Source organism: Lepisosteus oculatus, chromosome 19, assembly GCF_040954835.1.
Source record: "Lepisosteus oculatus isolate fLepOcu1 chromosome 19, fLepOcu1.hap2, whole genome shotgun sequence".
NCBI lineage: Eukaryota > Metazoa > Chordata > Actinopteri > Semionotiformes > Lepisosteidae > Lepisosteus > Lepisosteus oculatus.
The window spans coordinates 15,611,454-15,634,880 of NC_090714.1; the positions used below are offsets into that span (position 1 = coordinate 15,611,454).

The window sequence follows — 23,427 nt, forward strand, 5'->3', positions numbered from 1 at the left end:
AAGTGAATGTTATGTAAGTGCTCTTTAGTGGGATTCCAAGTAGAGAGAATCTGTGCGACTGTCTTCTCTGCTCAGTGTGAGCTTGGCACCTGTCCTGCTCCTCTGACCTCATGCAGGACTGTCCACAGTGTTCACTGAAGGCCCTGTGATGCACACAACTACTGTTTTAAGGTTGCTGCTGGAAGTGGTATTAGTGGGGCCTGCAGGGGGCGCACCCTGTGGTCTGTGTGGGTCCTAATGCCTCAGTACAGTGACGGGGACACTATACTGTAAAAGAGGCGCCGTCTTATGGAAGAGATGTAAAACCAAGGTCATGACTTTTTCTGGTCATTAAAAATCCCAGGGTCTTTCCCAAAAGAGATCTGTTACCCCAGATTTCCCCCTGGCCTTTACCAATCCTGGCCTCCTAATAGTCCCCATCTATGAACTGGCTTCATCACTCTGTTCTCCTCCCCACTGAGAGCTGGTGTGTGGGGAGTGTACTGGTGCACTATGGCTGCCGTTGTCTCATCCAGGTGGGGCTGCACACTGGTGGTGGTGGAGGGGAGTTCCCATTACCTACTGAAGCGCTTAGAGTGGAGTGTCCAGGAAATTGCTATATAAGTGTAAGGAATTATCATTGTAACATTGGGACCCTTGTCTCCTGCTTCAGCAATGCTCTTATTTTGGTTTTATCTGCAGACCTGACTGATGTAATACATTTTTGTGGAATTTAAGTCATTGACATATATATATATTTCCATATATGTGAGTCTCTAGTTCTTATGTTTGTTTCCACAGCCTTGCAGATGTTATAAGTCAAGTGTAGGGGTCTAGCTGTTTGAAGACTTGTGTCAGTGGCTTCTGAATAACATCTCTTCTTTCCATCAGTACAATTGGTATGATGCAATTGAGCCCTGGGGGAGTTTTACTTGCTCCTATGGGATTTGTTTGAAGGAATAAGTTATGGACATTCTAAACCTGCTGCTCAGATGGGCAAAGGCTCTTCAATCCCTTTCCCTTTTTTTTGTCATTGTTCCTCCACCATCTTAAAGGTCACCCCTCAGCACTGGTATACATAATGAGGCCCTTCTGCATCTAGTCCCTCCGTCTTCAGTGTACTGTGCTCTGCGTTACAGCAGGATGCAGAGAGATAGGAAGGAGATTTACTGAAGGGCAATTGCCATGCCCAAATTCAATCAGTGCTTCTCTCTCATCTCCAGACACATGGTTATCCTGCATTGCTTTGATGACATCACGGGTATTGAGTGCACTCTTGGTCATCTGCATTGAGCAGTTCGCATCAATATTCATCTCCCTCCGCCCTTGCAAAATGAGTTTATTAAGCACAGACCACACTTTTATCTCTGGCTGCAGTAGGTTTCTGGCAGGACAGGGATATTGTAGCTGTCAGAGTGAGTGTTCCACGCACTGGATCAACCACTCCGCTGTCTTTATTGACCGATCTTTTCATTCTCTGTGTCCTTTTAACCGGTCTAGACAGACGAGAGAATACATTTATTTAATGCTTATGCCCACCCCCCCCCCCCCCCCCCCCCCGCCAAATGAAATGTGGCTGGACCGATAATAAAAGAAGAGAGAATCTCTTGAGTGAACCCCTGAGCTCTGAGTGTTTCCCAAAAGAGTTTCCGGTTCTGCTCGGGCCATCACTGACCCAGCTGAGCTGGCGTTGCAGAGGAGGTGTCCACATGCAGCGAGCTTGGGACTCTCCTTCTGGATCCAATGCCGTTAATGGGCTAAGAAACTCGGAGATTGAAATGGAAGGAATTATCTGGGGGTGCTTCTGCCAGGGGCGTGCTCTTCAAACCCTTCTTTGAAGGCTCTAGTCCCACTTTCTGTTCCTCCACAGGTTCTGCCCAGAGCAGTAAGGAAGCGCAGCTGTGGAGGTGGATGCCGGCAATCGACTTGGTGCATGCCTCCACCTTTCCTCTCTTGAGACTGCCGCTGGCGCTCGGAACCCCGTGTGCGTTTCCTGCTTTAAAAAACTCTCCGTTAGCAACGTGTGCAAGTGTGGTCCTGCCATGCGTTCATCGCGCTGTCGCAGTGTGGGGAACCAGGGCTGAAATCAGTGCGGTTCTGGGAGTTAATCTTCAGGCGAGCTGAATGGGGACAGTTAAATGAGATGCCGACCCCCCCCCACCCCCCCCAGCGTCTGTAGAGACTTCAGCCTGTGCAACACACTGTGCCTGAGACGCAGCTGCACTTTAGGGGGAGGGAGAGTTGTGGTGTGGGGTGTTTTTCTTCCTGGGAGAAATGCCTGGGGCTCTCACAGCTGTGTCTTCCTGGGGAAAGAACACTCTTAATACAGCAGCGGCACTAAATCTAAATGAAACAGTAAAACCCAAAGGCACAGAAAAGCTCTACAAAGATGTAGTGCTTATGGGTGGCTGATTTTCCCTTCCCTCTGCTGTAATCTTATTTGCCTGTAAAGCAGATTTGATTTCTGGACTTTTTTATGTTAGAATCTGCTTATTTATTTTTATGGGGAATGCGTGCTGCATTGCTAAGAATAGGGCTTTTTACCGATGCCTAGGGAATTTGATCAGGATTGGGCTGTATTTGTTTGGGCTGATGGAGGCAGCTACAAAGCGTCCTCCCTTGTTCTTTGAATATACCGATATTCTCTCCCCTCCCATCTGGGGATAGCTTATAGTTGAGTATGCAATTCACGTCAAGTGTAGAACGCGGGACTGTGGAATGTGCACTGGCAGAGAAGAAGCTGAGGCACCTTGCTCGTTAATGATGGAGGAGTTGTAGCCTTTAATTAAACCCAGGCGAAGCTGGGTCTTCCTTGGGACGTTTTTTTCTCAGGTGTCTCTAATTAATCTCCCAGAATTCCGGAAAATCAGTATTTGTTTATTTGTTCTAGCTGAGGATACGGATCCGACAGAGAGAAAATAATCCTGCTTACTCTATGTTGAACTTCGACTGTCTCCTCTAAGGCCCGTCCCTTGGTTCTTTCCTGGAGCCAGCAATAAATCAGATTTGTTTATCAGTGCTGTTTTGGTTTAGCCTGAGATGCACAGAAACCTTTTGAGCACCTTGCGGCGTAATTAAATATCCAAATGTTTTTCTGTGCTACTTGCAAGTTTAAGACTAGCACTGAGATGTTATTAATTTGAGGGAAATCGTACCATCTTAATTAATTAAACTTGCTTCCCCTGGGCTATTTATTGCAGGTGCCGTTTTCAGATTCGTGATGCATTGGACCTTTCTCTTGTCTTGAATATTGGCTCAGTACAGTTATCGGTGCTTGCCCTTTCCCAAGCAGTGTCAGCTGCTTATTTAGCATGTACATTTCAGTCTTTGAAATGAAAGTCTGTGCATCATTCCAAGGCACCGAAGCTGTAAACACAGATTTCCAGGTTCATGAATTTATTTAGTTTATTCTTTTAACTTTATTTTTGTCTGATCTAGACACAGGCCGTTATGTCGGTTGGTTCCACATGAAGCGTGAGGAAAGATTTCCTCATCATTGTGGAGAATGTTTTTTGGTTGGGCAACTTGGTAAAAATAACACGAGAGCCAAAAAAGTGGTCCGCAATCCAGATGTTGAGGTTCTCTGTTTAGAATGCGTGAGAGTAAAACATAAATACATTTGGACACTCCACTCAAAGCGCTTCACAGGTAATGGGGACTCCCCTCCACCACCACCACCACCAGTGTGCAGACCCCACCTGGATGATGCAACAGCAGCCAGAGTGCACCAGAACATTCCCCACACACCAGCTATCAGTGGGGAGGAGAACAGAGTGATGGAGCCAGTTCAGAGATGGGGATTATTAGGAGGCCATGACTGGAAAAGTCCAATGGGAAATTTGGCCAGGATGCCAGGGTAACACTAGTCTTTTCGAGAAACAACCTGGGATTTTTAATGACCACAGAGAGTCAGGCCCTCGGTTTTACGTCTCATCCGAAGGAGGAGTCAATAGAACTATGTTTATATAATAGAAATAGGACTGTTTTCTTGGTCGGCCATGGGCTCCACACTCACGGCAGCTGGCTTACCTTCCAGGGAGAACGAGGTGCTGAAGGTGCAGCTGAAGAAGTACGTGGGTGCTGTGCAGATGCTGAAGAGAGAAGGAGGTCAGAGCGACGACGGTAAGGATCTCCACTCCTCTGCTGCACACACGCAGCACAGCTCGGGGGCCTTTGTAGTGACTGGGCAAGAACACGCGTGAGTCTTAACAGCCCCCCTTAACTGGTTTTAAACACCACGTTGGGTAGAGTACTGAACCAAAGCTTTGAAGGCAGAGTGTTCAGTACCTCTCTATTAGGAGTGTTGTTGGGTAGGAGTGTGTTGAGCCATATGGTTTTGGGCTGTAGTGTGTTCAGCAGCTTAGTACTATGCAGCTGAGTGCTCTATAGCTCTGTGCTGGACAGCAGTGGGTTCAGTGGGACACTGCTGGGCTGCGGTGGGTTCAGTGGGAAACTGCTGGGCAGGAGTGGGTTCAGTGGGACACTGTTGGGCTGCGGTGGGTTCAGTGGGACACTGCTGGGCTGCGGTGGGTTCAGTGGGACACTGCTGGGCTGCGGTGGGTTCAGTGGGAACAGTAGCTCAGAGGCTGGGTTTATAGAAGCTGGGATGCAGTATGCTCTATATCTCTGTACTGGCACTCTGTGTGTGTGTGTGTGTTCACCTACGAGTGAGGCATGAACACAGTCTGAGCCATTGATGCATGTATAAACTGTGGATGTATAAAACAAAATGAAATAGAGGTATCGGCGCCTTGCCTTTGATACGGAAGGGGGATCGGCCTCTGCAGACACCGTGGCTCGTGTAAATAGGCTGTTGATAAGAGCGAGAGGAAAAGGCTCGTCAAAGCAGTCCTGCAGTGGCGGGGCCACGCTGTAATCTCCTGCCCGGGCCCCCAGCGGCGCCGCCTTCTCACAGACTCCAGGGGAGAAGGCAGCCGGAGCTGGGCTTGACATTAGAACTGCCTAAAGGGTATCCAGATAACGGCGCTTTATCAAGTGCAGGCGACGGGAAAAGGCAGGCTTCTAAAAATTAATTACTCCCCCCCCCTTTTTTCCGGCTGGTTGGCGAGCGTGTGAGGGGTTGGTTGTGTGTGGCCGCAGTGCTGGACTGGGCCAGCGTGGCTGCACCCTCCAGACTCTGAAAATGGCAGATCTGTTACTTTTTTCCCCAGTGCTGCTCAGGCAGTTCGTCGACATTTTTATCCAAAGCGCTTCGGGACGTCCGCGAAGACTGCCCTGCGGAGACGGGGGCCAGTCACTTGCTCTGTGCCAGTGCAGTGCAGGTCAGAGGTTGAGCCAGTTCTTGAACCCAGGCACCAACCTCCGGAACCCCACTCGTCTGTCTCGTGTGTTTTCTCAGTGCCGGGAAAATGCAAGCTGCTCTTCTCCGTTTATCCCTGTTCGTTTGTAGATAAAAGGCAGTCGCCCTTGTGGGATGCAGAACACAACAGACAGCAGACTGGATAATTGAGCTGCGTGTTCCTTGCATAGATAAACACGAATGTCCCTGTGAACACATCAGTGCTGAAGCTGGACTGTCTTTCATGTCTCGAGAATAGCTGTGTCATTAAGATGTTTATCGCTGCTGTAGCTGACAATTTGGCTCAGTCCCAGAGGGAAGTACACTGAAATACATCCACTGATCACTAATAAAGAATTTTGGCACCGCTTCCTTACAAATTTACCCTGTATTCCAGGTTTTTTTATTTGGTCTCTCAGGAGGGGACGTCAGAGCATGGTATCATTAAAGCAGCTGTTTGTGTAGAATACCCAGTTTGGTGATATTTCTTCCATTTTTAACTACATTCGCTGAGAAAAGAGAATATTAGGGGTTTTACATCTGAGCATCTAGTAGCTTTTGCCGCGTGCTTGTATCTGTATTGAGGTCTTATGTGTTTGCTTTGATCATCTCGGCTGAATACTGTATATTGGAAATTGTTCCTCCCGCAGACGATGCAAAAACAAAAGATGTGTATCCTTTTGAAAACACATTGTGTAGTAAAAGACTCCAACCCGGTTCAGTCTTATTAAACCGTCTAGCGTGTTGGAATTCCTAACACCTGCCAAACCCTGTGAGCACTGATAAGTTCAGTTACTGGAGAACATCAGAGGAGTAGGGTGCTGCCCCATTAATATTGTGTCTCCCGAAGTGTAAGGATCTCTGCGCCTGTGGCTGTAAGGTTGCCGGTTCAAATCTCGCAGCCGGCAGAGGAATCCTACTCTGTTGGGCCCCTGAGCAAGGCCCTTCACCCCAGCTGCTCCAGGGGCGCCGTATAAATGGCTGACCCTGCGCTCTGACCCCCAGCTTCTCTCCCTGCTTGTGTGTCTCATGGAGAGCAAGCTGGGGTCTGCGAAAAGACAAATTCCTAATGCAAGAAATTGTATAGGGCTAATAAAGTGATCTGATCTTATTAGAAGGGCCCTTTGAGGTTGTAGAAAACAAGAACAACAAAAACTAGAAAACAGCAAGGAAGCAGAAAGACCTGGAGCCTGTTGTGGAAGTGTTGTCGCTGAGGAGCTTGTCTCTTTTTTGAGAAAACAAACCTGACCTTGATGATTTAGACGGCAGTGGCACGAATCCCAGGCTCCTTTTTAATTAACGATAAATGATCTGTCTGCTCCTTTCTTTGGAGTCCCACAACCCCCGGACTGATAAGAGAAGACGTTCCCCCCCATGATAAATTGGTTCTCGGCAGCGGGCGGGGAGGGGGTAGTTCATTCACTGCTGCTCCCAGAGCAGAAAACGAGACCAGGGGCCGGAGCTGAAGAATTGCCGGCGCTCGGTGCTAACCGGCGCGAGTCGGCGAGCCTCTTCCCTGGGGCCGTGCTGTGCCGGCTGATAAATGATGCCGCTGACATTAACGGGCCTCTGTGAGGAGGCTGACAGTGGCGGAGTTGGGAAGGGTTTCGCCAGCTGGAGATGGATAGAGAAAAGGAGAGGCTGCAAGCCGATAAGTTACTGAAAACGTATCAGAGCCTGTGCTAAAGAGGCAGGATGATGAATGCTCAGTTGCTGTATGGTTTAAGTGGGCATGACTGGGGGAAAAAAACCCCAAAAGATCGCTTCATGCTTTGATCTTTTAGCTTAATCTTTTTAAAAAGAAATTGGTCATAAACGTGGCACTGGTAGTAGGTGTTGGATGGAGATTGTGAAAGAACGAACTGTTCTTGATACTGGCTGTTCAGAGATGTTGGTTAGGTTGATGTAAAATGAGAGACGGGCTCGATTATGTCTATGTGGTCATGTGAGTAAGGTGCCTGCTTGGGCTCTCTCCACCTTGGTGTTAAGGAATGAAAAAGATGGAGGTGCTGTTATTGAGACTCTTATGAAGCTCAGGCACGAGATTGTGATAGGGGTTAATATTCAAGGTTCAGTCACTCTAGGCTTCAGATCTACAGTGTAAGGTCTAGCTTGTCATGAAGCAACAGGCTTGGAAAACAAGCGTGCTTTATCTGAAAACAGTTAATTGAACTTCTTCTCTTGAACATCAAGTGCTACCAGATTGTTCTGAGCTGTTGGGAGATTGGTCCCTTGTACTTTTATAATTCTGGTAAAAAAAAACAGGTTGTTTGTGTTTTTTATGCCAAATTCTGGCTGCTAACATTTAAAATTACAATGAGTAACACTGTTACACATCCAAGCTAAAAGACATTCTTACACAGCGTAACTGAACATGACATGAGATAAACACACACACTACCGCTGCATGTATTCGTACAGAGGTTCTGCATAAATCAAAGTAATGCTCAGATCAGTTATGTGGAGCTCAGGTTGAAAAGAAGCCCGTTTTACTGGTGGAGATAGTAGCTTCTCCTTACCCTTTGGTGAAAGTCAAGGGATAAATCTGCAGACGCCGGACTGACAAAGCGGTCACATAATCTTATGTGACAACGGTGCCGTCTTCAAAGCTGTGCTTTGCCTGTGATCTAAGCATGAGTGTGTTCTTTTTCAAGTGGGAACTTTGTACCTTGCTTGTGCAGTCTGAATCACCGCAGTGTGATTAATGCTGAGCAGCTTTGCAAGGCTAGTGGACAGACCTGCAGCGAGCTTCTGTTCAGGGGCTCAATCAGCCGCTGAATCAGAGGTTGATGATGGAAGCAGAGATGAGTCTTTGGACGTGGCTGACAAGTTGGCATGCCAGGGCTCATGTTGGACCCGAGACTCCCCAGAGAGCAGGCCTGTTTAATTAAACCTGCCCCTGTTCCCCTGTCCCCCGCCAGGCGGCTGGCAGTGCTGCTGGGATCGGGGGCGAGTGCAGGCCTGGCAGGTTTGGTTGACTGGGTCGTCTGGCCACGTAGTCCACGCAGATGGGTTGGCTTTAAACTCGTTGCTGCCGATGGCTGGTTTTTCTCGTTAAAATCCAGCAACCTCGAGTTCTGGATTCTGGCTCTGTCTTGCTGTCTTGCTCTGCACATGTGAGATATTCCATGCGGGGTGTGGGCTGTAGCTCTGGGGGTGGCCAGGAGATGGTACCCCCAGTTACTCCAGGCTGTGTGTGCCCAGGGCAAGGTGCCATGCCAGGTGACGGATGGAGCGTCTAAACTGCAGCATGTCAGGTTGCCAGTTCACGAAGGTCACCTGCATGTCACAGTTAACCGAGACCTGAACTCAAAAACACTCTCAGGGGCTTCAGGCCCCTCTGACGCATGTGGCATTGCAGGATCTAAAGACCCGGGTAATCCTTGGGTTTGTTTTCGGTTTGGCATCCTGTCCTTGCACTCCTCGGTGCCTAGTGGACCCAGGATTCCTCTTGCGGATCTCCTGTGGAGCTCTTTTTCCTCTCTGCACGTGCCCCATAGTAGATTAATGAAAATCCAGTTCATCTGAAAATGTTTAATCTGCTCATTTTTAAACAATGGAGCAGCCAGAATCTATCTAAGTCCAATGAATAGATTGTGGTGCCAGTTTAAAAAAATAAATAAAAATGAATCGTCTGCTCTGGTGCATTCAAATATATCGCTTCAGCTCTCGCCGCCATGGTGCACAACAGAACTTGGAGAGCTTTTATCTCACTGCGGAAGACATTAAGAAACGTACAACTCTCTCCATGATTACCAGTGTATTATGTATTTTCATTCTTTTCCGTCTAAGCACTTTGCGGTTTGATGTCCTTTTTAAATGCTGAAATTAGCCATTCAGCTTTTGTGCTCCTCGTTTATCTCGACACTTCAGTGACACGCAGTCGAATAATAACATTTTCTCGCGAATCTCAGATTGAGAGAATAAATCTCGGCTTTCATCCGTTCCTCTCCCTGCACACCTCGGTGCATAATGGAGATATGATTCCTCTGTTACGGCTTTCTAAAGAGCTGTCACTGTAAGGGGCTGGGTCCAGATTCTCCCTCGTGCTCCACCACCCGTGCAAAATTGGTTTGCTGTCTCATTTTCCCGCCAGTATAAGCGCGCAGCAGGTAGATCGCGAAGCTTCTGTGAACTGGCAGTTGGGCGTTGAAGTGAAAGGTTTGGGGGGGGCAGGGGGGCAGGTGGGATGGAGACCGAGGTGTGCGTGACAGGTGGGTGCAGGTGGCAGGCGAGGCGGGGAAGGGAGGGGGGTGACATATCCAATTACCCGCATTCTCCAGTGTTAATGAACATTTTAATCAAGCCTGGGATGTCGGAACAATATTTTAATATCTCTCCTGCTGTTCTGTGCCTTTTCAATTATGTGGGTCTGTCACAGAGCGCCCGCGCCAGGGAGGGGGGAGCAGCAGAGGCCTGGAGGAAGTCGCGCCCAGGGTTGTTCGGCTCGGGGCCCCCCCGCACCAGAGGGAGGGTTCGTGGGGTTCATGTCTGGGGCCCCCGGGGCAGGGAGCTGCTTGTTCTAAGCCCTGGGAATGACCAGGGCCTTGATAAGTGCTGTTCGTTTTGCCCTAGACTCAGCTTGGCTTCCCTGCTCATGTGGGGAAAAAAAAAAAAAAAAGTCTGCTGAGCTCCTCATCTAGCTGTCCAGCGCCTGCCTTAAGAAAGCTGGCATTACGCTAGACGGCACGTGACTGAGTCCAGCAGGGGAGCCAGAATAGACCCAGACCTCCTTAAAACATGCTTATAATAAATTAATAGGGGGAAAAAATGCTTAAATGCCTGCACAAATACATTGATAACGTTATGAATTCCAAAGTAAAAAGTAAAAAAAAAAAACGCACGAAGGGAAAAACGACAGAACGAGGCTGTGATGTCTTGCTTGCTCCCGTGTGACTTTTCCTTTTCTCAGTCAGTCGTCGGCACTCCCAGAGGTCTCCGGATGTGCGCTGCGGGGGTACTGGCACGAGCAAGCGCGCTCGACATGCCGGACGCAGAGCAGAGCGATCCCAGCCCAGCGGGGCGGGGGCCTCGGGGAGGTTTTAGTGGAGTGCTGCGGGGATTCAGTCCGAGGGGAGCTCCTGGCAGAGCCTGTTATATGTTCTGTATCAGCTGGCGCCCAGGGGGATTTTGATTATGATCATGGGGTTGGACAAACCTCTCAGTTTACCTTTCTCCTAGAAACGGATTTGAGAATATGCACTCGCATGCAGTTGGCACCCCAGGTCTGGAATTGGACACAGGACTCCAGTGCTGTGAGACGGCAATGCTAAGCATTGCTCCACTGTGCCTCCTTCAGCTCATCCCACGTGTGTTAAATGGAGCTCAAACTGGGAGGGGCTGGTAAGCGTGGCATCCAACATACCCACATTGTGCAAGAAAGCAGCTGTTGCATGAGCAGCACGGAGATGTGTTTGTTCCTGCTGGAGTGATGTCACACCAGGAGGAGTTCAGAGCAGGAGACTGTTCACTCGCTGGAGTTGTGCTTCTGTAGCAACTATAAAATCTTGCCCAGACCGTCAGTTGTTCTGTTGTTGTGTCATGTGAACATGGGCACCCCGTCGAGGCAGTCTGCACACAACCTCAGGACTTGGCTCTGCTTTTGGGGAGTTGCTTCATCATATCGATGGCAAATAGGTGTTCTCTTGGTGAAGTGCCTAGAGCATCTTGTTCTTCCTTTTTTAGTTTTACCAGGCTTGGCATTCAAGAGGTTCAAAGGAGCTATATTTAGGTGAGATTCTTATTTCCCCCTACCATAGCTTCCAGGCTGTGATTCATGTCATGCTTTACTGATTGAAATGATCCTGTAAGTTCATGTAATAGCACAAATTATCCCTCATTAGGATCTGACAGGGACATGGCACTGCATTGTGACGGAGATAGAGGTCTATTTTTAAGATTCATCTGGTGACGTGAACGCAGGTCTTGAGCATCTGTCCCGCAGAGCTTTTTGATATTATTGATAACTGACTCAGCAGATCAGGTGGAGGGGTGAGAAATCGCTCCAACAGTTGGCATTGGGGTCACTATGGGAAGATCAGACTGAGCAAGCCTGAAGCCTGGGGCTGTTATGAGCAGTGAGCCATGATCTCTGTTTAATGGTGGAGAATGGCTGCTTTGTGTTGCCAAAGTGAGGGCTCCTCTGCAGTACTGGGTGGAGAGGGTTCCCTTCCGTACGAGAAGCACCTTGGGATTCTTTGGGATGAGACATACTGTACACATGCCAGGAATATTCAGCCATAACAATGAATGGATGTTACAGAGTTGCCAGTGGAGATTAAGAGGAGACGCAGTCACATGTGAAAGTAGAAGGCACGTCTTTGGAAAAGCACTTTGGGATCCTTTGGGATGAAAAGTGCTAAACAAATATAAGCATTTCATTATTATTAAAGTATCCTGCTGTTAATCTGTATTATTGGAGCTGTTCTGGAATTATCAGAACATGCCTGCTGGCTGTGTTCCAGTCTCTCTTGATGGAATGCGTTCCAGGAGAATAATTGGATAAAACAGACTTACTTACAAACAGGCTGTGCTCGCTTGTGCTCGCTGTTAACTGGCCTTCGATCGCGTTTGAGTCGGGCAAATTGAAAAAATGTCTTACTGACCCTTATTTGAAAACGTGAATTTTAACTTCATTTCAGCTAAATTGAAGCTGCGTCTCCAGTGTGGTTTAAAGGCGACTCCCGAAACCCGTCCGAGTTCAGATGCCGTCTTTATAATCGCAGAAAGAAATCAGAACCTTTCAGGTTTTGGGAGCCAACGACAGACGCCGATCTTGGGAAGCGTTTTCCACAGCCTCGGTTCTCCAGTCAGCCGGCAGAATCTCGGGATCCTGCTGCACTCTCATTTCTTCCAAAGAACCGAGATGATTTGGAGTGTGGGAATTAAGAAAGCCAAAAGCACGGAATTGGAGAACTGTGTTTCGGTTCTGAAGATGCGCAGCGTTGCCGGTGGGCTTCCTGCAGTTCCACAGTGCCTTTAGGGGGACACGTCTCGGGCTTTTGACTTTGCGGGTGTGGGCATTGGCTGTGCTATCCCTTCCCAACCTGGCAAACTAATTTTAAACGTTTCGTAATGCGGTGAAATCTTGCGGAATTCCAGATCCATTCGACGTGACGTGTTGGAAGCAGGAGTGAGTGTGTCACAGGGTGGTCTCAGCAGCACCGGGGGTCTCAGCCAAGTGGCAGCTCTCTGTGCGAACTCCTCTGAGCAGGAGGTTTCTCTCTAATTGGTGATGCTTATGGATAAATAACTTCAACGAGAATTTATATTTAACACTGCATTGTCTTTATTTCAGCCTGGAGGCAGCAGGTTCTGACCCTAAATATTGATAAGAAGTCTGTCTTTGTTCCCTTTTCAGTATTCTTCAGTATCCCTTTTATATTTTTTCTTTCCGTACAATGGCCTTTTGTGTGCTCAATAGGACCTGTAATCCTACAATTACTGAGAAGAACACAATGCTTTTTATCGCTTGTTGAACTATTCAGCAACCAGTTATTTAACACAGTTACTTTCATAAATAGTGGGCAGCTCTTGACTTCTGGCTCAGTACGAGGTGTATTTTGTGAGGAAAGACACCTTTCTTTCTGTCATTTCCTAGAGATGTTTTTTTTCCAGCTTTCCTGATCTTTTTCCTGATCAAATTTGGTGCAAGGTGTTTAGAGTACTTATTCATGCTTGGTCAGGAGTCACTAAGGACAGTCTTGCTGTGTCATCCAGGGGTCCTTGGCTTGGGTTGTCAAGGGCTGCAGTTCAGTAGGCTTTCCAGGTCTTTCCATCGTCACCTGCTCAGAGCTCAGACATGTCATTTAAGAACATAATTAAGTTCATTTAGAGAGGTGTGGCTTTCGAGGGTTCGTGTTCAGGGTCCTTTTGATTTAATCTGATTGTGTACTTGGCATGATTGTAAGTCACGGTGCTTTCTTCCTTGGGAAAGAAGCTGATAACGGACACTGGGATTAAAGCTCAGCAGAGCTGTGATAGTGTGCTTCTATTAATGGCACCGGTTAGGGAGCTGCTGGCAAGGCCAGCCTTCTCTTTGAAATGCTGCAGATGCAAGCGATCCAGTAGATCGCTTTTAGCTTAGAGAATTGCCCTAGCGAGGCGATGACCCTTTGCGAGTTCATTTCAACGGCTCCTTTATCGTATGTTAGCAGGGTGAGTCTTTTGGGCACAAATTCTCATTTACTGTGGCACCCATGTGTACAGCGGTGCATCAACCTATCTCACAGGGTGCTTGAAACAGAATGAATACCTAATGTCCCCTCACTCCCCAAATAAACAGAAAATGCCTCTACTTTCTTCATCTGGAAACCTATGGAATTTCCCCCTCTTTTTTGCGAAAGGACACATTGCCTGTGCTTTTTGCTGTAATGGTAGTATACTATACAGGCCACTGGGTGGCAGCCCCCCTCACTTCCTTCTGCCTGTGGTTCCCGCTACACTGTTGTCGTATTTAACTGGATGTGATTTGAAGTATGCAAAATTCTTTGGCCTTTGCGGAATGGGATTAATTTTGTTTTTTGTGTTTCTTCCCCGCTGCGAAAAATGAGTGGTTAGTGATTATGAGGCAGGGGAGAGAAGAACCAGCGCAAAGCAAGCTGTGTGATTACTGTGTGCCTGTATTCAAGACAAGGCCCCACCCCCAGATATCTCAGAGGTTCGCACACCGGGGCCGTGACGCTTTTATTCTGAGGGTTTCCGTTCTTCAGGACGGCAGCGGCTCCTGGCTCGGGTGGCGTCTGCCCGGGCCGTGCCCCTCGGCCTCCTGATGGGCAGCAGGACAGCCCGGCCAGCCTGATGCACCCATGTGAGGTAGATTGCCGTCTCCACCTTGTCATTCGCCTGAGTCTCGTACACGGCTGGTTCCGAACTCGAGCCGCCTCTCTGTTCCGTCCCTCTTGATCTAGAGTATTCTGATCCCAGTTGTACGCGCTCCGACTTTGTAAATCTTTGTGCTAAAACGCAGCCGATGTGCAGGGGATTCTCTTGCTGTTGCACTGAGTTCATCTGATGTGCGACACGGAAGGGGGAGTGGGGGTCTTGTACTTCCTTGATGGGGAGGATGTCACTAAAGAGCCAGATGTGTAAACCTGGATAACAGAATCCAGCAGGCGCTGTGTTTTCGGCTGATCCACCTGTATCCCCTCCTGCACCCTCAACCAGTAACTGCCTCTGCTGAAATCGCACCTCAGAACTGTTGACTCTAGGAGTTTACTTATTCTTTATAAGTGGATGTCAGTCGGTTTTATAACATCAGCTGCAACCAACCCACACTGGACAACAATCGACGCTGGAAAACAGCTTGAAAGGTTCTGGCTTGGTGCTGGTTTGTGTTACATGTAACATTACCTATTGGCATTGTGCTGTGATGAATTAAAGGTGAGCAGGCGAAAACATGAGAAGCCTCAAACTGCAGATCTGAATGTGTGAGCCGACGTGTTAATGATGGATGAAAACAGACGGGGACAGAAACAGCCGAAAATGAATCCTCTCATGGACGTCTACCAACAGTTACCTACAGACACTCAAATATTTACACAGACTGGGAAGGATGTTAATCAGGTTGCTGAAATTTTGTCTCTTACTTCAGGCGCTTAAACCAGGAACATCTGCTGAACAGCTACTGACTCTTGGAGGGCATCCAGGGAAATAGGAGGCAGATTGGAAGATGGTAGCATCTGGATAAGAAAGGGAAAGGGACTGGCCATGCGAATAACAGTCTCTGGGCCGTGGAGACAGTGCAGCTTGTTTCTTGCTACCGTTTCCATTTATCTTCAGTAATGCCAGCCTGCCACATCTCTCGGCGGCCATGCTGTAACCTGGTTCCATTAATAAAGAGCGCTCTGAGACCGCTCCACTTTCTCGGCCTGCCTCGGTCCCTGCTCTGCCGGCTTGAGCGCGAGGAGCCGCTGCCAGAGATCATTAGAAAGTAAAAGCTGCGCAGCAAAAAATTAAAAATTCATATAAATGAGCTGATTAAGTAGGCAGCTTAGAGGTTTATCTGGAGTTGTATTATGGTAAGGGAAAATAACAGATGATTACAGCCCACCATGCATACCTAAACTGTAAACCGGCGTGCAGGAATCGCGCAAGAGGAGAAGTGAATCCCTACTAATCAGCCTGCGCTGGGTGTCCACTGGGTTAAGGGAAGTCTCCTGCAGCTCTGCAGGTGAGTCACGAGGCCCGTGTGTCCTGAAGTTGGAGCTCGGTGACTGCGGTGTTACTGTGGAGGGTTCCTCTGGGCAGTGCTGAACGGACACAGATCCCTGCCTGCCTCTGGCCCGGATCACCCTCCTCACGCTGGAGGAAGTGGAACAGCAGAGGGAGAGCCAGGCAGTGTGAGAAGCGATTAGCTGTACTTAAACCGCGGTGATAAATTGAGGAGGTGCAAGGGTTAGAGAGAGCGGCCTGATTTTAAATTAACCGAAGCAGAAGCCTCCCGGTCACACATTGCTGCCGTGAAGCTCCGGCATCTTCTGCCTTTCCCGTCAGACCAGTGGGGCACCAGTCCCATGCCTGGGGGGGGGACACAGTGTCTGCAGGTCTTCGCTTCAGCTCTGCTCTTAATGACATGTGTGAGCTGATCGTAAACCGGCGCAATTGAGGGCGCTTTTCCAGGGTCCTCCACTGGCCTGTGATTTGAAGAGATGGAGAAGACCTGAAGGATTTGGGCCGTCACGGGCGGGAGCTGTGCCCCCGGAATGTGATCAGCTCCTGCGTGGGATGTTAACAGAGGGAGCCAGTTGTCGGCCAGCAGCATGTTGTATTCTGCACCAAGCTTCCTCATTTTGAAGACTGGGTCCAACCTCTAAAAGATGGTAGGCGAAACGTGTGCACTCAAGCCTTGTGAGTTCTCTTTGGCTGTCTGGTCTGTCTTAAGAAATGATTTGGGCTGTCTGTTTCAACGGTCACGTTAGGCTCTCTGCCCAGAATCTTTTATCTTCCCGTATTAATTTAGTTTAGTCTCCTCTACAGGCAAAAGGGAGGCCATCATGGTGGCACGGTAGATAATCCTCTGGTAGATTAAGTGCTGAATGTCTTCATTATGGCACGTTTGTTTCACATCATTGCATGTTTTTGCTGCCAAGCACCTGAGGCCGGTGGTTTAAATGAAAAGCCCCACTTAGAAGTGTATATAAAGTGGGCAGATAGGCGTTAAAAAGATTTTTTAATGCAGATTTAACAGGTTGTACAAAGTACTTAAACCATCTAATTGTTTGGAAAGGCAGTCTCATGCTGTGCTGTGCAACAGGAAGTGCACCATTTCCTAAAAACCCACCTTGTGTGTGCGTGAGAAATGCAGCCATCTTTCGGGAGCTCATCCTGGTTCAGAAAATGCTGCTATTGAGACACCTGTCTGTTCTGCCCAAAAATTCCTCGTCCTCTTGGGAAAACAATTCTGAGAATCTAATTAACGGGCTTCATGCCCAGGCTCAGGGGCTTCTTAAATAGGCCACCAACATAAAATAGTTGTCTTCTGCTCCCATCTGACCACTGCTAATCAATGTTATAGATCAGAAACTGCTGAAAAATACGAAGGAAGGCGCTGATGAGTGGTATTTTCTCTTACACATTGTTTGTCTTCTGCTGTAATTTATGAAGTGAACATAGACGGGGATAAAGACCTGTAAAATATGTGAAATGATTACCAGTTCTAATGTTTCTCTTCTCACAGTGGCTTAAACTGTATTAACTGTAGCACCTCTGTGCCTGGGCAGGGCCTTTTGCTGATCAGTTTAAGCAACATGAAACTGTCGGAATCCTGTGTGGTGAGGTTTTCACAGTTCTTCCAGGCAGGATCTGCAGGGGCCCAGGACAGGAGAGGAGAGGCGAGCTTGTCACCCCTCCAGTCCTGACTGTGTCCTCACCGAAGGAGAGGCAGCTGGGTTGCAGAGGGATTTCGAGAAAACGCGCTGAGTTTGTTACAATGTTCCAAAAGCAGCTGTCTTTCCGTTTGGCTGCTTCTTTGCCTGCAACTTCTTGCGTAACTCAGTCTCCCCTCTTTCTCTTCACTGCAGTATCAGGGAGGGCAGCGGCACAGGGGCTGAGAGCAGATGGATGTGCAGTGTGGCTGCCCTACACTTTGCATTCCACTTCAGCCATGTGAAGCTAATGCAATAAAGCCATTCGTTTAGTGAAGTACATTGCCATTCGGTGCAAAGACTGCTTGGTGCGCGATTTAACCAGACACAAGTGCTGCTTTGCAGAGCTTGGCCGAGGGTGCTCCTAAGACCAAGGGGAAAATGCAGATTTGTTTATTGGGAGTGTTTTCTGCTGTCCGTGTTGCATGGACGCACTGAAAGCAATCTGAGTAAAGACACTGGAGGTGTCCTTGGATCAACGGCAATAATGTCATCTAATCGTGCTCCCTTTGGGTCTCAAAGCGCACTCTGAGCAGTTCCTCGAAGTTTATATCCAGCGAGGTCGTTTTTCTGGAGCTGGAAACCATTTCTCGTTCCCTGTTGCGAGACGGAAATGCAGTAATCAAGCCGAAAACATGTCTTCAAGCTTTGAAATCTGACTGCGCCGTTCCAAGGGCTGCGTGCCGTTTTATCGAACGCAGCGTGCCATACCGTTGGGTTTAAGCTCAAGAGGACAGAAAGAAATCGGTGGCTGTGCTTGCTGTTATTTCTCTCTCGTTTTCGTTTGATCTAAAGATATTTCCCCTCTTTTGTTTTTTCTTCTTCGGGCAAAATGTAGTGAAGGGAAATGAGGTACCCGCCTGTCTAGGAAGAGCGTGAGCAGTAATGAGTTGCCTTGTCAGCTGTGAAGATCAGTGATCCTCGCTGCTGGTGAAGACGGACTTTCACCCTGCCCCTCAGGCCTGCCTGCTGCTCTGAGGCAGGGCTGCTGGTTGGCTGGCTAGCTTGCTTGAAAGGAGGGCTTGCTGGCTGTGCTATAGCAGGGCAGGAGCGCCGGGCTCCTGCAGTTCTGCTGTTGTGAGTCTGGAGCTGTCGGTGCATCAAATCCCTTTTCTCCAAGTCACTCCTTGGCAATTTCAGAAAGCGCACGTGAGCCGACGAAAAAGTTGTAAACCCCCTACTTCATGCGAGCACAGAGGAACAATCCAATTAACGCTGTTCGTCAGGGTATCAAAACCCGTTCTACAGTCTCTTGCCTGTAGTCTCAGGTACAGAGTACCGGCGCTGCTTCAGACATGAAAGTCTTGGGAGTTTCTTCTCTTTTTGTCTGAGATGGAGAGGAAAAAAATGCTGCTCGTCAAACCGGGAAAGATTGATTGAAAACCTTGTTTTTTTTAAAAGTGACAAATGTTTAGCGAACTTTCAGAAAGACTGATTTAAAAAAAAAAAAGTCTTAACGTGTTAGTGACAGCTGTGATGGTCCTGTCAGGAGGGTTTGAATCATCCGAAGGTACAGAAGTCATTACTCTTCCTGGTTAAAGAGATCTTCTCGACTGGCAGATCTTATCCAATTAATTCACATGCAGAGCAAAGCTGCAAAAAAGCTGAACACTCCAGAATACAAACAAGAGACAGCTGTTATGGTACAACACCTCCTTGAATGTTAACGCAATGACAGGATTGCTATGGAACAGCTGCCTTTGTTTTGGGATTGCAGCTAATCCTTGGATTATACTGGTTCACCAAGTATCACTGTATGTTGTTACGTTTCAGTATCGGGAATAAGTCCCAGGATCTTTAACTGGAGATCAGTAGCTTCAGCAGGGCCTATGTGCTTTTCGTTGTTGAACCAGAACGTGTAATCCCTGGCTTGTAAAGTTTTGTTTCCCCCCCCTTGTTCTCCTCGAGGAATTTAAAGACAGCGGCAGAGACTTATTGGACGCTGGAGTGACGCATCTTCCTAGTTTGCTTTGAATTCTAAAATTGAGAAATGTCGGTGGCGCTGATGACTCTCATTTGTCACTCTGTAATCTCATTTCCTTTCATAATAGAACGCTGATAAGATCAGAATTCCATTGAGCAGGCTGGCAATGGAGATATCGCTGGGCCCCTCAGAATAGCCACTGTACGCAAAATGTCTAAATCTTACTTGCTAATGCGCCACAGAATGATGAAACACCCATATTTCTAAATGTATAAATGGGGAGAAGACATTGGTGACGAAACACTTGTTTTGTCCTCTCTGAAAGGTGGCTGCGGGTTGTCTGACCAGTTGGATATCGGGCGGCGTGCGCAGTAGGGCTTGTGTGCTGTGCAGATGTTCGAAACCGGCTGGCAGCGTGGTCACCTGCCGCAGCAGGAGTTTCTCTGAGCTGGTGTACACCTCATGGAGTGTGTTCAGTGGGTTTCGTGCCATCAAGGATGCCAAGTCTAGGCCGGACTTCAGCTTCTAATTTATTATTGTGCCTTGAAAGTTAAACCATCGTCCAACCAGATATGGCGATTTTTACAATCCTTGACATGCTCTAACTTTCTTAAAGTCAAAATGCTTAAACACACTTCAATAATGAATTACAAGTGACTGACTCAGTATTTTGTGTCTGTATACATATTTATTCAGTGAATGAATGTGGGTACACTGTTCAGTTTTTAGCAAGCATAGAGAGACCCCGGCCCTGCTGTAGGGTTGAATCCGATGGGGCATTTCGATTTTCCAGAATGCCACAGAAAGCTTTTATCCTGTAGCTGGATTTCAAACTGGCAAAGAAAAGAAATATATTCACCACGCAGTGCACAGTAGGTGAGCTGCATGGTTGTAATTTTACCTGCTTTTTATAAAGACTGTAGCGCACAGTCTTCTTTTTTCATTTTTCCCCCTGGACCTTGTTGTTCACTCCAGAACAAGATTCACTTAATTATTTATAGTCTGATGCTGCTGCCTTGCTATTTGGGGTGCAGACATCTCTTTCTGAGAACATACTTCTGCTGCACTTTAATCCATCGTTTGGGATGAGTATTCTGTCCTAGTCTTCCTATTGCTTCCTAGCTCTGTTAATGCTACATTCTTATTCATGATCAGTCTCTTTTAGAGTAGCTTTATTTCTGTGCAGATGTCTTCATTTGTTAATGCCATTACTTGCTTAGCTAGAAGACATTGAAACAGTCCATTTTAAGCAAAGATCTTGCAATAATTCATTTAATCTTCTTTATCCCTTGGATTTATTGCTTTTTTAGGCTTATTTATTGTTGCACAGTGAACTTAAGTTTGCTAATGCCTCGTCTTTTGTTTTGGAATAACTTTGAATAGCAGTGGTGAAGATTAATGCAACTCCTGCATCACTCCCATTGGATAAAAGAGAGCTACATTGCTATGAGGTACCGAGTATCTGCAAACACCTTATAGATCACAGGTGTTGCGTCTTTGTAGATTTCACAAAATCTATGGTTCGATCTACCTTGTACAGTAGGCTGAAAGAAAAACATTAAGTGTAGCTTTTATAACTGCAGTTGAAATATTTTTTAAGTTGAACTCTGAGTTACATAGCTGATCTAATTATTTAACTGTAATTACAAGGCTGAGGGTAATTTTATGTGTAACTATACAGGAACCAATGAAAAGTATTTTGCAATTGACAGCAAAAGTAACCCTATATAAAAGAAATATCCTATATACTAAAAAAAAAGAACAATTACTATTCACAACTTTGGCTGGATTAAAAACCAGAAGGCACCAGATCCTCTGAGAAATTAAATAGAGACCTCTGTTCTACAACCTGTCCTGTGGACAGACTGGGATCAGGAGGGATCTTTTGTTAAAAAGGTGCCCTGCGGAGACTGGGATCAGGACAGATCTCCTCTGACAGACTGGGATCAGGAGGGGCCTGCTGTTGGTACGGTGTTCCGCTGACAGACCTAGATCTGCTGTTGGAACAGTGCCCTGTGGACGGATCTGCTGTCAGAACAGTGTTCTGCGGACAGGCCGGCGACCTAATTTCCTGTGAGGCAGTTGTCGATACTGCTCAAACTCTGTGCTTACGAAGCTGCCGTGTAGCTCGGTGCTCTTGACACTTATTGATTCAACTGTGTGTAAGCAGTTGAGAAAAGAAGCCATCTCTAATCGCTCTGGTGAAGCAGTCACTGGGGAGTTGTCACCTGGCTGAATTTTCCCTGTTGATGCCAGACCTTTTCCTTCCCTCCTCTCTGACCAGCAGTCTCCCCTTTTCATCAGTTTTGTTTGTTGCTGTTTCTGTTTTTGTTCATGTTTGAAGCCGCGATGGCGCCTAATCCATTTGCATAAACCAATTTGTCAAACTCTCCCAACGGCGGGAGGGCTCTTGCAACAGAGGTCTAGATCGTCTTTTGGGGCATTTGTGTTTCTCTTATTCTTGGATGGAATAATAGTTTTTCAGCGTACAGGATTATAAATCCCTTGAAGTGAGTTTGTTTCCAGCTACATACTTCCGAGGGTGGGGGAAGGAGGGATGAGTCACTTCCAAGATGTCCTTTTTACTTTAAAAAAAAGAAAAGTATACAGTGGGTGTTTGTTTTTGTTTCAAACAATTCATTTTCGAATTGTGCATGCAGATAAAAATCAGTTACGCCATAGCAAATATGTTTGACGCCCCTGAGCTAAGAGGCTCCAGAGGGGAATTTCTGCAAATTTGGTCACTCTCTGAGTTGTGCAGTCATTTGCAGCTTTGCGATAGGGTATTGTTCAGGAGCTTTTCTGACTCTCTAAGTCTTAAGATTTCCGCTTTCCATCTCCACATTGATGGATGAGACCATACGTCCGCAGGGCATCTTCATCCGAGGTAGAGAAGCACTGTTCCGAGTCCCTGTCTCCAGGGAGAGCCATTCATCTGCGCTGGCGGATGGTCCCATGCCGTCTTGTGGCGTGACCTGGCATTGCTAGGACTGTATCTGTTAACGCTCAACAAGAAGACTGATGCCCTGCATGGCTCCCATGCCATTTGTAAATAGTTTTGGGGTTCAGTGTCTGTCTTTCCCCACTGCCAGACATCCCCACTTCTTCAACCAAACTTGAGCTCAGCTGGCTGGACAGGTAGATATCGCCCTTCTGTAGACTCGCTCTGCGTCTTGCAAGTTGCGTGCGGACCAGACACGCCCAGAAGATCCTTAAACAAAAAACCTTCTTCTTCCTAACAAGAGACAAGTCCTGATTTCCTCAGGGGATTTTATGCAGTCACCTTTTGTGTATATGAGTTTAAAATTGCCCTCACTGAATTTGGAGAATGGTCCGTCTGCAAACCAGAAGTTAATGTTTTCTTTGCAATATTTTGAATGATTCACGGGTTGGATGACATCCAAGTCTTATTTTAAAACAATTTCAAAGGCACCGCTGCCGTCGGATTCGCAGTGTTGTGGCAGTGATCTGTGTGGTAATAGGGTGTGTGTATAATCCTGTCCGCCAGCACATCTGCTAACGGTGCTGAAAAAATGCTGCGGCTAATTTGACTGATATCTGTTACAATTTGCTTTTTATACGTTCGAGTCACCGTGTGCGGTTTGGGAAACAGCCAGAGACGTTTCCAGTCTCTTTCTTTCCAGTAAACAGCCTCTGATCCAAGCGCTCAGGAATGTAATTTCTCAAGCGCTTAAAAGGGACGCTCGCTGTTTACGAGGAAGGAAAATTAAAAGGTGGAATTAAAGTGGATTAATTTTCCTCACGTCTGGCATGGCAGAGGTACACTGTGTATTCAGCATGCAATTTTGTGCCCCGCATATGAAATTGTCTTGTCATTTTAAATTACTGTAGCAGCCGCCTCCTGTAATTTTAGCGTTATCAAAGCAGTCAAAATCTCTGATGTAATGATATGCTGACTTTAACTGAAAGAGATGCCATGAAAGCAGGCGATGTGTGATTTCGAAATTAAGGGAGATTAGTTTGATTACCGCACTTCAATTAACTTGGCTTTTTTTTTAAACCCATCAGTGATGCTAATGTGCACAGGTTGTAGAGCCGCAGAAAGAATTGCATGCAATATAATTGACGTGATTGCATGCCAGTGTCAATTCTGATGTGGCGCATGCTGTCAGAAAGAGAAATCTGCACTTTGTCTTGAATGCTGCGGTGGATGAATTGTATGGTTAACAACACTGGAAGTTTTTTTTGTTGCTGGATACAGAAGATCCGGACCACCCCTCCCTGGGCACCTCTTTGTGCACTAGAACAGCTGGAAATGTGTCAAGAGTGTGTTTTATATTTTTTTCTGGTCTGGCATCGCCCGGGGCTTCAAGTGTTTTCAGGAGACAGTTTAAGTGATT

General features: G+C 47.2%; 1 protein-coding gene across 4 annotated transcripts in view; it reads left to right on the forward strand.

Annotated features, from left to right (window-relative positions):
- Positions 1-23,427, forward strand: part of snx29 (sorting nexin 29) — a 108,712-nt gene that overhangs the window by 21,749 nt on the left and 63,536 nt on the right. For all 4 annotated transcript variants that reach the window (XR_011182745.1, XM_015360196.2, XM_015360197.2 and 1 more), the window contains one exon: positions 4,016-4,101. Coding sequence is in view for 3 of the 4 variants with exons in the window: in XM_015360196.2 (XP_015215682.2) it covers positions 4,016-4,101 (86 nt within the window). In the remaining variant the exon portion in view is untranslated. The remainder of the gene's footprint in view (positions 1-4,015; positions 4,102-23,427) is intronic.